This window comes from Patagioenas fasciata, chromosome 19, assembly GCF_037038585.1.
Source record: "Patagioenas fasciata isolate bPatFas1 chromosome 19, bPatFas1.hap1, whole genome shotgun sequence".
Classification (NCBI taxonomy): domain Eukaryota; kingdom Metazoa; phylum Chordata; class Aves; order Columbiformes; family Columbidae; genus Patagioenas; species Patagioenas fasciata.
This window is the reverse complement of record NC_092538.1, coordinates 13,648,494-13,665,292: the sequence shown is the minus strand read 5'-3', so window position 1 is coordinate 13,665,292 and position 16,799 is coordinate 13,648,494. Positions and strand designations below refer to the sequence as shown.

At 55.4% G+C, this 16,799-nt stretch overlaps 1 protein-coding gene across 1 annotated transcript; it reads right to left on the bottom strand.

Annotated features, from left to right (window-relative positions):
• Positions 1-370: 370 nt before the first annotated feature.
• Positions 371-11,745, bottom strand: LOC139829414 (coiled-coil domain-containing protein 81-like). The gene is made up of 8 exons (XM_071816904.1): positions 11,585-11,745; positions 8,518-8,677; positions 7,207-8,121; positions 3,378-3,801; positions 2,646-2,707; positions 1,990-2,146; positions 871-1,127; positions 371-466 (listed from the first exon to the last, which is right to left on the bottom strand). The coding sequence occupies exons 4-8, from the start codon at positions 3,439-3,441 to the stop codon at positions 371-373; spliced, it is 636 nt and encodes a 211-aa protein (XP_071673005.1). The 5' UTR covers positions 3,442-3,801; positions 7,207-8,121; positions 8,518-8,677; positions 11,585-11,745.
• Positions 11,746-16,799: the final 5,054 nt, after the last annotated feature.

Genomic DNA, 16,799 nt, shown 5'->3' with positions numbered 1-16,799 from the left:
CCGGGAGGGCTAGGTGAGACCCCGTCAGCCTGTGCCCACTTTTTTCCATCCTTCCCGTGAGAATGGCCGTCCTCCCACAAAACCCCCTTGCTGCTTCTGGGGAAATGATCCTGCTCACAGTGCACATGGAGAGCAGAATATTATCTAGTGCTCTGATTTTCTAACACCCTTTCGAATTCTGATCTTGCCCTCCAAGTTCCTTGTAGAGCCTTGCAGATTAACGTTTCCGGACCTAAGAGCAGTCTCTCCCACAGAGGAAAGAAAAGGAGCAGGAGAAACGTAGTGGGAAATGTTGCCTAAATGCGTCTCTAGCTCCACAGTAGGACAGATGCATAAGCCGTGCCACTGTCCCACGTTCCTCCAAGTTAAGTCAAACATACCATGGCAGGACGATAACACGTCCAGAGGAGGTCTGGGAAGCAGCGGTGTCATGGCGTGAGATGACTGAGTCCCTCATCTCCGGCATCTGCAACGAGGACAGAGACGGATGACGGGAGGAGCGGACACTGGGAAGGGCCGGCTGCTCGCTCCGCCTCAGCCCAGCGCCAGCAAAGAGCCAGAGCCGCCCAAGGGCTCTGGGCTCAGCAAGCCTTGCTCTGCCTGTGCCTCTGCTCCCGGCCCCCAGAGTGGGGCACGCAGCGCTCCGCGCCATCAACGCCGGCCTTTTCTCGCAAAGTGCAGCTCCTCTGGGGGTGGCTCTTGCAAAGCCAGGCCATTGCACGCCAGGGAGGTGCTCTGCAGAGAGCCTGCTGTGCTCTAGAGCTCCAGGAGCCCAGGTGACTGAACAAGGCATGGTCGGCCAGGGGAAAGCAGCCCCCAGAAAGCATTTCAGAAGCAGCAGGAGTGGGGCTGGGAAAGTGAAAATCCTACCTCGAGAAGAGCTTGCAGCATCTTGCCAGTGCCATTCAGCCTTTCCAAAAAGTGTAAGTAAAATCTCTTTTTTATCTCTTTTCCCTCGGCAATCAGCATGCCCACGTCCCTCCAGATGATGGCAACGTTCTTCCTGTTCTCTAGGCAGGCATGGAAAAGGTGCGTGGTCCTTTCCATGTAGAGCTGCACGGTGCCCTCAGAGACAGCGTTCTCTGAGGCTATCTCAGCATACGGCAGTTGTTCGAAATCTTGATGGCCTGAAAGACAAGAGAAGAGGAACACATGAGCTTGCAGACCTGCTGGGCAGGCTACAATCAAAGGTCTGCAGCCTCCAGGCCCTCGGGCAACACTTTGGTACTGGGCTGTCTGGCTGGGCCAGCGCCTCTGAGGAGACGCTCGGCTTGTCCTTTCCTCTTAAAGTGGACAGTGAGGTGCGGAGCAGACAGCTGTGGTTTCTCTGATACAGAAAGGGAAACAAAGAGTCTTAGGCACTTGGTGGGAAGAAGAGTGACTGCGGGACAAAGTGGGGAGATAGGCACCAGGTCCCAGGGCAAGCTGGAGGGTGCCAGCCCACACTCGGTGCTGTCTTTGTCTTTAGAGAGAAACGCACCCCAAACACAGCCCCAAGCTCTGGGTGCTCCCCAGGGTCCCACAACAGCTGCCCCAAAGGCAGTAGTGACTAGAAGGCGCAGGTGTCGCCGTCAGTGGCTTTTGGAAGGAACCATCTTACCCCCCTGGGTTTCCCCTGCTTTTCCCCCGTGCAAGGAGGCTGAGGGAGCTGGGAAGAGCCCCGGCATTTGCCTGGAGGAGGTCTAGTGCAGCGGAAAGGGGGAGCAAGAGTTGAAGCATCACGGAACCAGAAGACACCACACCAAGGAAGCTGTGAGGGAACCTGTTGTTGAAGCAGGACAAAGAGAGTGCGCTCTTAGCTGTATTGTCCTCTGGTGATTCTTTAAAACAAACAGCTAGGCAGGGTCCTTTCACAGCCGGCTGGTTTTGTCGAGTGAAGCTCTTGGCAGGACCGCGGTGGGTGGCTGGTACTCCCCTCAGTCACCTCTGGGGAGCAGAGCACCCCTCCCCACCCTGCTCAAGGGCCAGCGCCGCTTTCACGCTGCTTACCAGGGAAGTCTTTGCAACCATAGCGGAGCTCATGGTCCTGCACAACAGCCTTGTCAGGTCGAAACACGGGTCTCTCCACGATCACCAGATCCTGCTCGCTGAGGGCTACTCGCTTTCTGACAACCGCAAAAGTCCCGATTCCGGGAATGCGGACAGCCTGGAACAGAGGAGATGGCGGATGGGAAGAAGTCTTGGAGGGGCAGACGGGTGACTTGTCAGAGGAGGCTGATGGCGTTTAGTGCCCTGCCCTGGCCTGAGGCACAAAGGAGCAAGATGGGCTCCTTGGGAGAACACAAACAGGGGCTGCGCTTTTCCCTCTCACCCCCCTTCAGCTACGAAGAACCAAATAGGTGAGGGAAAGCTGACAAACACCCTCTGGCTCAATCAGATAGAAGGCAGGGGGTTCCCACGCTTGGAATAAATCCAGATGTGTCCCAGGCTTCCAGGTTTTCACATGCAACTCTGACGGGGGGACCTTCTTGTACATCTGAATGGACAGAGAAGGTGTCCATGTCACTGTGTGCATTGCAGTGTCGTGCTGGGGCGTTGCTCCCGCTTTCAACGCAGGGGAAGAACAGCTGCACCCCATGGCAAAGGGCTGTCAGGACTTGATCAGCGTTCATCAGGGTGTGAGGGGAGAAGGAGGTAAGGCCCACCTGGTGGAGAGCCAGCTGCAGGCTGAGGTGATACGATGTGCTGGCCCAAATCTTAGCGAACTCTGGAAAAACAAGGGAAAGACCTGTCATGCTCTGAGGCAGCAAGCTCAAGACCATTCGGCCCACTCCTGTCCAAGGAGCGATGCATCTTTCACTCAGGCATTTCAGGTGGTCTCTCTCCAGCCCGGCAAGAACCAAAGGACACCTCATGCTGCCTCCAAGGGGCTCCTTTCCTTGCAGGTGCAGCTCTCCAGGGTGTGACCCACTCCCACGGGAAGCCGGCAGTGCTTTGCCATGCCCGCGGGGGCACGGGGCTGTGCTCCACGCGGCTCTCGGAGGCTCAGGGCAGGCCCTGGTGTCTCCCCAGCAGGGGCCAGTTTTGCCGGGTCACATCTCTGAACACACAGAGCCCACGTGGCCCACGAGCACCTTCAGCTCTTCCATTCAGACATGAGCTCAGCGTGGGCAATGCCCAGCGCCAGGCAAGGGCAGCCCTTTGGGGTCAGGGGTTTCTGCCTGGGCTGCCCCAGGAAGGCAGGGGCCACGTCAGGAAGGGAACCAGGAGCCCTGGCTGCCACATCAGCCCCTCAGCCCTTTGGGATGGTCAAGCAGGTCCCTCCTTGCAGTCACCACTCCTGAGCAACCACCCCCCACAGTCCTTGGGTTTCCATCCTGATTTCAGAGATGTCCTTGACCCAGACACACATGTGAAATTGGGCCTGAAGGCCTTACCATAACGCTCGAGCTTCTCAATAGTTGGGCTCAGGTGAGGCTGCAAGAAGAGCTGTCTTGCCATCTTAGTTCCACTGCTGCTTCAAGTCAACAACTGCAGCAAGTGGCTGGACAATGGCTTTACTGCTTCTCCTTGTCCTCCTCCTTCTCCTCCTCCTCCTTCTCCTCCTCCTCCTCCTCCTTCTTTTTCTCTTCTCCTCCTCCTCCTCCTTCTCCTTCTCCTCCTCCTCCTCCTTCTCCTTCTCCTTCTCCTCCTCCTCCTCCTTCTCCTTCTCCACCTTTCACACTCCTTGGTGCTGTCGTGCTCCCTCTCTCCGCCTTCTCCTCCTCACTGCAGAGCAGCTACTCCAGAGCAGAGCGGTGGCGAGAGCAGCTCTCAGCACTTGGAGTCGACTCGGCCTCACCGGGGTGAGTGGGGCAGATGCTGGTCACGACAGGGAAAGGGGGACTGTCACCACTGTGACGTCTGGCTGTCCCACTGTGACCTCGGACCGTGTCACAGAGGGGCTGCACACACCTGCCCCCCAGGCCCTGCCAGGGGCTCTGCAGTGGGCAGGGGTTTCTGGGAGCTGCCCCCACCCCACTGTCTCCCGAGCGGGAGGGGTTTCCCCAGGCCGCCCCTGCCATGTCCCCACATGGGGACACCGGGCTGCAAGCGCCGATGGGCTTTCTTCTACCCTTCCCCGCTTCTTCCTGCCTCTCTCACCCAACGTGTCTGCAGCGGGGAGCGCGGCTGCCCTGCCTGGCGCAGCTTTGGCAGGCGATGGCTGCTCACACCGGCTTTGGAGCTGGCTGCAACTGTCTCCCACTGGCTCCGGCAGCACCGGACCTGCTCCCACACGGGTCCCGCTGCAGCTCCCTTTAGAGGTTTCCAGAGATTTCTAAGCTGAGCAGCAGAGGGGACAAACACTACTTGATGATGTCTGCACTCACAGATAACAGAGTCGCAGAATGGTTGAGGTTGGGAGGGGCCTCTGGAGGTTGTCTGGTCCAGCCCCCTGCTCAGTCAGGGACTCCCGGAGCTGGTTGCCCAGGACCATGTCCAGACGGCTCTTGAGTATCTCCAGAGCTGACGACTCCCCAGCCTCCCTGGGCAACCTCTGCCAGGGCTCAGTCACCCAGGCAGTAATAACAAACTGTGTCCTGATGCTCTGAGGGAACCTCCTGTGTTGCAGTTTGTGCTCATTGCCTCTGGTCCTGTCACTGGGCGCCTCTGGAAAGAGCCTGGCTCCATCCTCTTGGCACCTTCCCTTCAGGTATTGATGCACATTGATGAGATCCCCCAGGAGCCTTCTCTTCTCCAGGCTGAGCAGCCCCATCTCTCCCAGCCCGTCCCCGTTGGACAGACGCTCCAGGCCCTTCATCTTCGTTGTGACCGTCTGGTGAACTCTCTCTAGTGTGTCAATGTCTCTCTTGTACGGGGTAGCCCAGAACTGGCCGCAGTGCTTCAGGAGTGGCTTCATTCACCAGTGCTGAGGATGGGGGAACGATGACCTCCCTCGATCTGCTGGCAGCAGTCTCACTGTTTACAGAAGCTCTCAGTCACCCTGACTGCCCTGGGAAAGAATTCTGAGGAAACCCCTTGAAATGCTTCGGCCACTTTAGCGGAGAAAAATAACACCCCCACACAGTTGCCAGGCTTTCACTGCTCACGCAGGGACAAAGGACAGCACGGGGACAGCACAGCTCTCACTCTGGAGCTCGCTGGCTCTGACACCCGTTCCTGTTTGGGACAAATATCAATGGGAAAGATTTTGTGCTCTGGGATTCAGGTCATCTGAAGAACACCAGCAAGGAGAACAACTGCCAAAACCTGCACAACGATGTGACCAACTCCAGCTCCCCTGGGGAAGGAGGCGGCTGGTGCTTGTCCCAGCCCAGCCATGCCATGGGTGACCCAGAGCGGCTGAAAGCAAAGCCTCTTTCCAGGCTCTCTATGGTGTGAGACTGTGGGGCAGGGTCCCATCCATGAGAGATATGAGGGGCACATTCTGCCCGAGCTCGCAGGCAGCTCTGCTGCACGGGCAGCAGAGGAAGGGGCAGAGGGGTCTGGGTGGCCCCGGAGGAACTTGGAGCAGAGCAGGGGGCACGGAAACCCAGGGAGGGTCTTGGAGACGGGTCCAGAGAGGATCCAGGTGCACATGGGGAGTGTGGCATTACACTCTCCCCCTACCCCCTGCCCCGCCTCCGCTGAGAACTGATGTGGCAGCTGCATGTGTGCACCCCCCACATCCCCTTCTCCAGCACCACCCCTGTCTCCTGCAATGGGGCAAGCTAATGGTTCTTATTGTGAGACCCAGGCCAGGGTCATTAGTAGGGAGGAGGGGGCGCACGTAGCCACAGTAGGGGTGTGCAGAGAAGCCGTGAAGCTTCTAGACCGCCCACAGTCAGATCTGACACGGATATAAACGGGGTCCCGTTGAATGGCCGTTTGTGGTCTTCTCGGAGCTGCGGGTCTGTCTGCCTGAAGCCTCCCCTTAGGCAGGATCGCCACCTAAAGTAGCCTCCCGGGATTGGGTCAGCCTCGTCGCCTCGCTGGGGTGAGCGATAACTTACTAGGTAGAACTGAGCTATTTCCTCACCAGATCAGCGAGTGTATTAAATAATTCCTCGCCGCTTGGGCGGGTGTTTTCCTCATTATAAACCCGTGGATTTTCTTGAATAATTCCTTGCCAGATTCAGGCAAGCGTATATCCGTAATATAATTTCTCACTAAACACGTGGGTGTATTTTTCCTGGGGTTAGAGACTGTAATAGACTTAACGATATATTTGTTAATCAAACTGGCCTAAATGGATATGTTATCAGTGGCTGTGAAACCTGAGCATATAATATTAGTACATGCTGCCATTAAACAATGCAACCTGTATGTAGTCTTTGTAGAAAAAAACCTGTTCCACAGATATGTCTAAAAGCCTAATTTAGCATACCCTGCAGAACATTCGGGAAGAGGCTGACAGAGAGAAGGGCTCAGGGTCATTAGGAGACGGGAGTGCCGAGGCGCCAGTGAGCCGCTGGGTGCCCGCGGCCAGTGTGGGGGATGTTTGGAGGCTTCAGGGGCACCCCACAACCGGTGTGGGGGTGCAGAGAAGCTTCTAGAATGCCTAGAGTCAGGTCTGATCAGCCTATAAAAAACGGGACTCTCGTCGAGACTCCGCCCATTGTCGCGGGTCTCTCGGAGCACGGGCGAGATGCTGCCGCCGAGAGCCCTCCTCCCCGGGATGGAGACTCCGCTTGCCTTGCCGCCACGGGTGTGAGTAAAACGGCTCGCAGGATTGCGAGTATATTTATACTTTCCGTGCACATTTGCACCTGTAACTTCCCGTGCTTAATATAAGCATGTATAAAATTATTTGCTCGCATAATCGCGAGTGTATTTATACTTTCCGTGCACATATGCACGAGTAACCTTCTGTGCACATTTGCACACGTATAAAATTATTTCCTCGCATAATCGCGAGTGTATTTTCCTCCCGTGCTTCCATATAAGCACGTGTAGTATTCCGTGCACATTTGCACGTGTAAGTAAATTAACCCTCGCAGGATTGCGAGTGTATTATAAATTTACCCTCGCGGAATCGCGAGCGTACACTTTCCGTACTCACTACGAGTACCTATATCCCTTTAAGAATAATCCCGCACCGTGTTCAGGCAAGCGTGTACTCCTCTGGGCCTCAGGGGCGGTTCCGGCATTGTTTTGGGTGAAGCCACGTGCATGCACACTGTGGACCTCCTGTTGTACTAGTTGCTGCCCCTTCATAATTTTCCTCAACTGATACCCGAACCTATATTTAAGTCACTTTTGGAGGGCTAAAACCCTGTTTCTCACCGGTTTAATAAAAGTTGTTTTGGACCCTCTTGTCCCTTAAACTAATCTCGGGGTGCATTCCGTGACACGCTGGCTGTCTTCTTGCTTTGGATCAGCAGCTGCCCCTCCCTCTTGATGTCTTCCCGGGTGGGGACGTGCTCGTCATCTTCGTCATCAGATTTAGAGGATTCTGGAGGAGGGAACAGAGAGAAACGGGCCGGGGAGGGTCTGCAGGGCCACTTCTGCTGTGCCCATGTCACCAGGGAGAGCCAGCACGCTTTGGAGGGCTGGTGACATCACAGGGAGCTTTCCTGCCAAGCCCTGGCTCTTCCTGCCCAGCATCCCAGGCTGACCTGCAGGGCCTGGCAGTGCCGCTGCTGTGGCCCATCCCCAGCTGCTGGGGTTTCCCAGAAAGGTCTGGAGCCACGCGGTGCTGGACGCAGCTCCAGCTTCATTCAAAACAGGTGGCAAGCTCAGAAACTCAGTGGCTCCTCCAAGAGCATCCAATAGGAAGAGGCCACAGACAGACCCCAGCACTGGTTGTTCTTCACAACCAGGTGATTTTGAAGACAAGGCTCTCCCTCCTTGCCCCACAGCATCTTTTCTTGTTCCTTCTGTGGTTCGATGCTCACCACCCCGCCAGCTGCCTTCATGCTCCCACATCCCCACCTAAAAGCACCACCCATGCTCAAAGCCTTGGAGACAGCCCCAAGGTCTGGAGAGAACTCATGGGCTGGGCTCTGCTGGGACAGGGAGAGACAGGCGAGGATGGTCACAAATCCCAACAGGCAGGGGCAGGGACAGTCGCCGTGGGACACGTCCCCGCTAAGCTCTCCTACCGTCATCGCTGCTGTCTCTCTCCTCAAAGGAAACCACCACGTTCTGAGGATCACTCGACATTTTTTTCTCCAGAAAATCCCTGGCCTTCACAAAAATCTGTGAAAGACACCCTGGGTTAATTGCTGAAGGGGAGGTGGGTGTTACAACCCAAGAGGTGCCCTTGATGTCCCCCTGGGGGACACTTGGGACGGGCCATCAGGAGGAGCCTGCTGCGGGTCCCCGAAGACCCCAGCAGGGATGGACATCCCACGTATCTCGTTGCTCTTATCCAGGATCTTGCACTCAGGGGGCAGGTGGGCCGCCCGCTGTGCCAGGTACTGCAGCTTCTGGCCCAGGTACTGGAGCTTCTCCTCCACCCCCCGGGACAGGAGAGAGTCATCCTGGAGACGGAGAGAACCACCTTGGTGGGCAAAATGAGCCACCTGGGGTGACGGTGGCTGCGCCAAGTGTCACCGCGCTGCGTCACTGCGCCACCCAGCGCTGGGTGAATACCTGGCCAGGCACGGTGATGCCATGCAGATGGAAGAGGAGGCGGTCGATTCTGTTTTCAAATTCAAGGAGAAGCTCCTCGTTCTTCAGCAGCTGGGCTCGCGACCGGTCTCGCCGGGCCTCTTCGGACTGCAGTTTTGCCCTCAGCTCCTCCTCCAGCATCCTGCAGCCAAGCACAGTCACATCCATACAACTGCACAGGGGTGCAGAGACACCACAAATCCGTTGCAAAAGCTGCCCAAGTTGCAACCCACCACACCCCCTGCCCTGAGTATGGACATTGTCACCAGCTCAGGTTGCTCAGAGCCCCGTCCAGCCTGGCCTGGGATGTCTCCAGGGACGGGGCATCCACCACCTCTCTGGCCAACCTGGGCCAGGCTCTCACCACCCTAAGCGTAACAAGCGATAAGACAAACAGAAATGGCCTCAAGTTGCGCCGGGGGAAGTTGAGGTTGGATCTGGGGAACAATTTCTTCCCCAAAGGGCTGTCAGGCATTGGAACAGGCTGCCCAGGGCAGTGGTGGGGTCACCATCCCTGGAGGGTTGGACAGACGGAGATGAGGTTCTCAGGGACGTGGGTTAGTGCCAGGGCTGGGTTAACGGTTGGACTCAATGATCTTGAGGGTCTTTCCCAACCAAAATGAGTCTGTGATTCTATGACACGGCTGTCCCAAGGGACATACAGGGATGGTGACTCCACCACTGCCATGGGCAGCCTGTTCCAATGCCCGACAGCCCTTTTCAGGAAGAAATTGTCCCCTATATCCCACCTAAAACCTCCCCTGGTGCCAGTTGTTTCAGGCTCTTGGTCTGGTCTTTGCACTCTGGCCAACAGAGAAGCCACAAAACGTGTTGAAGACTTCTCTCTGACAAAGCTGGACTCCATTTTTCCATCTCAGTTTTTGGAGAATCCGGTCTGTGGCCTGTTTGCCAGATGCAAGGGAACACTGAGATGCTTTAGCTGCCTTGAAAGGAGGGGAAGAGCAACGACACGCAGCAACACAGGAATTTCAGGTCTCCTGAAACTGTTAAGTTGTGAGCAGAAGATAAAGGCCAACTGCTTTATCATGAGCATTCCCTGAATGTGTTCAGACACCGCATCCCAACTCCTCACCATGTCTGCGAGGCGAGGAGAAGACGTCACCCCACCAGCGAGCTCCTGCCCGGGAGACAACACTGGGTGCAATCGGACTGACTGCCGCTGTCTTAGCCTGGCCCGGGAGAGGCGGCCGTGGAAATGGATGTGACAAGTGGCAAAAAGGTACAGGAGCGAGTGGGAAGACACCAGAGGCAATGCCTGGGTTTCTAGAGTAAGAAAACACCAAAATACAACCAACCAGGAAGGCAGCAGCAGGGTCAGGAGCATCCCTCTGCCAAAGTGACCCCTGAGCCACACAGGACAGCCCTGCCTGGGACAGCCTGCCTGCACTGGGCAGGGGAGCTGCATGGGGCACAGTAGGGCACTGTCCCCACCCCATGGGGGCCATGGGGCAGTAGAGCCCATGTCGGGGCGTCCCCATGATGGAGGTCATAAAATCATTGAATTATTTTGGCTGGAAGAGACCCTCAAGATCATGGAATCCAACCATAACCCACCCCTAGCACTAACCCATGTCCCTGAGAACCTCATCTCTGCATCTGTCCAACCCCTCCAATGATGGTGACGCCACCAGTGCGCAGGGGAGCACACACATTCCCAAACACTGGAAAAAGAAAGGTTGCACGGTGCCCTCCAATATAGGAAAATTAATAATGTAAGGAATAAATTAAGAAATGCAGGGGAGGGAAAGGGCTGATGCCATTGGGGTTTCATTAGGTGGCAGGTGGGGGGGTGACACAGCCCAGGGAAGGAAAGGAGAGATTTCCTCTTCTGCCCTGAGAGACCCTTATTCCTTCCACAACAACCACTGCCAAAGGCTTGACAGGAGCTCCAGCGCAGTTGTCTGCAGCCGCTGCCGGTGAGAAACCTAAAATAGGACACGGGAGAATTTGCACGGGAGCGTTCACCACGCGGAAATATCTCTGCCCTGGGAGGGCTGAGGTTGAGTGCGTTGGAGGTTTGTTTTTGTTTTCAAGGATGTGATCAAAATCACATGAAATGACACACAACGAAGGATAGGCACAGGCTGGGACTGACACCGGAGCCTCAGCACCGGGTTTTATCACTCATGGAGAAAGGGAACCAGGCTAAATCAGCCAGCTGGAGGCCAAAACAAGCAGCTCCTTTGGCTGTTCTGGGACGGGAGATGCAGGCAGGGCCACCAGTGTGGGGTCTGTCCTGGAGCTGCAAGGGTGGGATGTGGGACGAGGCAGCCAGAGCTGCTTCCACACAAGGAGGCACAAACATCTGCCATTTCCATGTTGGTTTTAGGAGGGTTAATATAAGTGTGGGTCAAAACTCACCATCACATCGCCTGGGTTGGCATTGCCAGCCACAGGTTGGGTTTTAGCATCGTTCTAAAATGCTGGAGGGCCTGAGGCAGCACTGGTGACAGAGGGACAGACCCCCTGGGGTCCATGTCTGTCTTGCGCTGGGGACCCCAGAGCTGGACTCAGTTCTCTGGGGGGCCCCAGGAGAGCAGAGCAGAGGGGGAAGCATCCCCTCCCTCCACCTGCTGGTGATGTGGCCCAGGACACACTTGGCTTTCTGGGCTGCAAGAGCACACTGCCAGCTTATGGCCCTTTTGTTACCCACCAGCCCTTCTCCACAGGGTTGCTGCCCATCCGTCTGACCCTCCCTCCCTCCCCCAGTCTGTGCTGGTACTGGGTATTGCCCTGACCCAGGTGCAGGACCTCGCACTTGGCCTGGATGAATTTCACAAGATTCACATGGACCCCCCAGCCTGTCCAGGTCCCTCTGGATGTCACCCCTTCCCTCCAGTGCATCGACTGCACCACTCAGCTTGGTGGAAAACCAAAAGTGAAGTGTCTTGGGTGATGCAGACATCAGAGAAAGGCATCTGGCTTTAGCTCTCTGCCAAGCACAGCTGGGGAAACCCTTTGAAATGCTTCAGCCACTTTAGCAGAGAAAAATAACACCCCCACACAGTTGCCAGGCTTTATCGCTTACAATTTCTAACTGTTGGTGGAAATCTTCATTCTCAATCACTTTAATCAGCACCTTGAGCTTCTCTTTCAGTTTCTTCCCCTCCCTTGCTGGAAGAATAAATCGCAGCCTCATGTGAGCACGTTTGATTTGCATGGTCTCCTTTAACTGTCTGATCACTTCCAGTGCCTACAAAGGTGTTAAAAACAAAGAGCATTTACACACCTGCTTGAAAACCATCACACAGACCAAAACCTCAAATCCTTCGCATCAGCTTCTGACACTTTTGTCAGCGCTGCAGGGAGTTTGCTCGAACGCTGCTTTGGTAGATTAACAAGGAAAGGCAGAGTTCTTGTTATTCGTGATCCCTCCAACACTTAAAAAACCCGTCTGAAATCTTAAATAGCACTTATACTGCAAACCAACATGTGGCTCAGATGCAAGGCCCAATCTATTACCTCAATCAAACTAAAGGACAAAACTTTTCTTTCTGTTCCAGGCGTATCACTGTTGCTGCTTTAATTAGTTTCTTTCTTTCTTTCTCCCTTCCCTGAATTGTTAGAAAACAAACTGCACGAGTTTCAGCAGCTGTTTGCATCCAGCATTCAACCACCGGCTGGATGAAGAATCACTCTGCAGAATTCAGCCCCCAGGGCTTTGCTGATCCCTCTGTGGCTGCAAACAGAGAAATTACACTTGAAGCCACCACCTCTGACCTGAAACCGATTTTGCAAGAAAACAGACCTGCTGCTTCGTGCTCTTGTTTGGTTTGACGGAGTAGTGAATGTCCTTCACGGCTCTTTCTATGACGATCACTGTGTACGGCCTCTTTGTTTTGGGATTCACGCATTTGTCAGCGACAATGGTCGCGATGTCTCTAAACATCTACTCCAGCTGCGTGTGCCGTTCTTTGTCCGATACCTGCAGCTCTCCTTCTGTTAAAATCTGGACAGTAAATAACTAAAAAAACCCAGTTAATAAATGTCATGGGTTTGACTACAGAGTGAAAAATCTAGTAACTCTGTTAAATTTAACAATTGCTTGAATGGTTTGGTCAGATGTGAAGTGGATAAAAAAAATAACAGTATTAATAATGTATGTCATTATGACAGACAGCACGGAGAGATTTCAAAGAAAAAACTCACCACAGAAAAACTACAAAAAAAGATGCGCAGATTTCCTTGAATTCACAACAAGCCCACAGTTCATATCCTACCAAGAAGGACTAAGAAATTAGATCTGTTCTTAACATTTCATTGGACTTCCCCAAGTGAGCAACTGTCCCCTTTGCATCCCCTGCATCCTTAAAAATATACCTTAGGTGAGAAACTCTTCAGCACTGGTAATTCTTTTTTTTTCTGTGTCCACAGACATCAGTGTATAAAAGCTGTATATTCTACAGAGTATTCAGAACTCTTTTCAGCTAAATACATATCAAATATTCAAGACTTGGAGCACAAGTGTGATGGGAGCAGCTGAGGGACCTGGGGGGTTCAGCTGGAGAACAGGAGCTGAGGGGAGACCTTCTGATCTCTGAACTGCCTGAAAGGAGCTTGGAGCCAGGGGGGTCGGGCTCTGCTCCCCAGGAACAAGCGCCAGGAGCAGAGGAAACGGCCTCAAGTTGCCCCAGGGGAGGCTGAGGTTGGATCTTGGAACAATTTCTTCCCCAAAGGGCTGTGGGGCATTGGAACAGGCTGCCCAGGGCAGTGCTGGAGTCACCAGCCCTGGAGGGGAAAGTCTTCTCCAAGCTTTTATAAAGCTGCTAACCGCGAAGTGGTTGAAACCTACCATCTTACAGATTTCTGTTTGGTCATTCGTCACAAATGCTTTAACAAGATCATCTTTCTTTGCCACCTGGCCTTTGAAAATGTTGACAAACACTCTGTGTGTCTGCAGGACCTCATCAAAATCTTTCTCTAAGAGATTAGGGCACGGTTAGAAAATTTGTGAAGTCAACAATATAAAAAAGAACATGAGTTTTTAGCAAGGAGGAACAACCTGTGCTGCCAACGAGCCTGGAAACTTCTACTCCTGAGATGTAACTCCCCAGGAAAGCGCAGGGCACTGCCCTGTGCCCAAGGGCGCTCCGCGTACCCGGATTCACACAGATCCCACCACCTTCCTGGGCTGGAGAGCCGCGTACCACAAAAGCTCCCCGGCTCCACAGCCAGGCCCCACCTGGGCCTCTCCCCTGCCACAGCTGGGTGCCCACACGGGGCTGCCCCACAAAACTGGGTCATAGAATCACAGAATGTGCTGACTTGGAAGGCACCTACACGGATCACAGAATAGTTTGGCTTGAAAGGGGCCTTCCCAGCTCCCCCAGTGCCACCAGGATCACGGAGTCCAACTCCCGTCCCTGCACAGGACACCCCACAGGTCACCTCGTGTGCCTGAGGACATTGTCCAGTCTCTCCTTGAACACTGCAAGACTTGGGGCCATGACACCTCCCTGGGAGCCTGTTCAGTGTCCAGCACCTCTGGGTGAAGAACCTTTTCCTCATGTCCCACTGACCCTCCCTGGCACATCTTCTGCCATTCCCCGGGCTCTGTCACTGTCACAGAGAAGAGCTCAGACCTGCCCCTCCTGCTCCTGCTGAGGAACCTGCAGCCCATGAGCTCTGCCCTCAGTCTGCTCTGCTCCAGCTGAACAAACCCAGGGACTTCAGCCGCTGCTCATTCGGCTTCCCCTCCAAACCTTCACCAGCTTCGCAGCCTCCTCTGGACACGCTGCAGTAGCTTTGTCTCCTTTTCTCCTGTGTCCCCAGCCTTGCACACAGTGGATGCTCCAGGTGAGGCCGCCCCAGCGCAGAGTAGAGCGGGACAATCCCCCCCTGCCCGCCTGGCCGTGCTGTGCTGGGTGCACCAGGACACGGGGCCCTCTTGGCTCCAGGGACACCGGTGGCTCACGTTCAACTTGCCGTCCACCAGAACCCCCGATCCCTCTCCATGGAGCTGCTCTCCAGCAGCTCGTCCCCCAGTCTGTCTGTACAGCCGGGGTTGGCTCAGGTGCAGGATCCGGCACTTGCTCTTGTTGAACTTCATGTGCTTGGTGATTGCCCAGCTCTGCAATTTGTCCCGGTCCCTCTGCAGGGCCCCTCTGCTCTTCAGAGTGTCCAAGGGAGGTCCACACAAGCCCCCCCCCAGCCGGGCCCCACACGGGCCTGCGCCCCACACGGGCCTGCGCCCCACACGGGCCTGCGCCCCACACGGGCCTGCGCCCCACACGGGCCGGCCGGCCGGCCTCCCTCCCGCCCTCGGGCAGGCCCCGGGCCGGCACTCACGCTCCGCTGCGCCATCCCATGGCCTTGTTGCGGTAACAGGCGATCCCGAAGCGCCTCCCGGCGCTTTCCCCCTGGTTGGTGGGGGTGAAGACGGACACGGCGGCGGCCGCCGCTGCGCCACGGCCGAGGGGCCGCCTCACGCTGCCTTCCCATTGGTGGCCGCCGCCCCCAGGAGCGCCAGCAAGAACCGTCCGGCGGGAAACGGTGGCCGGAAGGGGCGGGGGTCTGGGGAGCTTGCGGTGTATGGGGGGGAGGAATAACCGTGAGGGACGTGAACCTGTGAGGACTGTGGGGGGTGACCGTAGGGTTTGGGCTAAATAACTCTGAGGGCCAGTGGTAATAACGGGGCGGGGGAAGGGGTGTGTGTGAGGGGCGGAGTAATGACCATGAGAGGAGGGTGGGTGTGGGGGGTTGATAGCGGCGGGGTCGGGGGTAATGACTTGGGGAGGTGTGAGTGGGAACTGTAGGGTGTGTGGGGGTAATAACGGGGCGAAGCAATAACCCTGAGGGGGGAGAGCATGTGTGTGTGTGGGGGTAATAGCTGTGCATGTGGGGGTAATAACTGGGGGGATGCGAGGGGTAGTAACTGTGAGAGGGACAAATAACGGTGTTGGTGATGACTGTGTGTGTGTGAGTGATAACCCCGGGGGGGTGTGTGTGGGGTAATAACTGTGCGTGAAGGTAATAACTGGGCTGGGGGGGCGGGGGGTGTGAGGGAGGGAAGAGTAATAACCCTTGGGGGCAATAATTGTGGGGAGGGGAGAAGTGTGTGGGGGTAATAACTGGGGGGGCTGTGAGGGGTGGGTGTGGGTAATAACTATGGAGGGGGCAATAACTGTGTGTGTGAATAATAGCCATGGGGGGGTGGGTGATAGCTGTAGGGTGGGGGGTGATAACTGGGGGTGTAATGATGTTGAGGTGGGGAGAGTGTGTGTGTGGGGGGGTAATAACTGGGAGTGTGTGTGTGTGAGGGGGGAAGGGTAATAACCACGGGGCGGGAAAATGTGTGTGTGTGTGTGTGGGGGGGGTGATATCTGGGGGTATGTGAAGGGGTAATAACTGGGGGGGTGGTTCTGAGGCAGTTACTGGGGTGTGGGATGTGGGGGTCAGTGTGAGGGGTTTGTATGGGGGGTTAGAGGGGTGGGTGAACACGGGAGGGATGGGCTGGGGGTGCAGGATGGCGCGTGCTGGGGTGGGCACAGGGTGTGGGGTACTTGGGCTGCTGCAGGTTTCTGGAGCCCCCTGGAGGGGTAAAACCCACCCCTGTGGGCTGCCCACATAAACCAGTCGTGCTGGAGGCACAGGATGAGCTGCTGAACGGGCCTGGGAGCCCCTCGGCTCTTTTCTTTTTTGGGGTTCAGTATTAACTGTGGAGGGGTGAGGGGGAAAGAAGCTTTTTTAGCATTAGTAACAGCCCAGGGGAAAAATAAGTTAGCAAAGCTTCCAGCCTCTTGGAAATGCTCGGTTTCTGAGCTCGTCTCACGTCTGCAGAAACAAGATCCAAGAGGACTGTGGATAACAGCAGGAGGGTGTCATCTGCGTTCCTCAGTCCATCAGTGTTGCAAACAAACCTTATTTAAACTCTTAAATGCTTTTTTTTTTTCTGAGCTAGGTAGTGTCGGTGACTGCACAGGTGCACTCCTGGCTGCAGCGTTATGTACCCTGAATTTTTAAGTTGGTTCAGAACAGTGTGGGTTGTTCTGAACCAACCGTCACCCACATGATAGAATTCTGAAAAAGTACTTTGAAGGTTTCCAGGTTTTAGTCTGGCCTTGAAACTCTGGGTCGAAGCTGTTGTTGTAACCAGTGTGGTGTCTCATGTACACAAGCAAGGGCTGTGTTCGGCAGCAGCCTCTGTGGCAGTGATTTCTTCCCTGACATGGAGCTTTTTAGCTCCAGAGATCTGCCTGTGTCAGGTCCGCGCAAAACTAAGGCCAGCGAACGTTTTGCAAGGA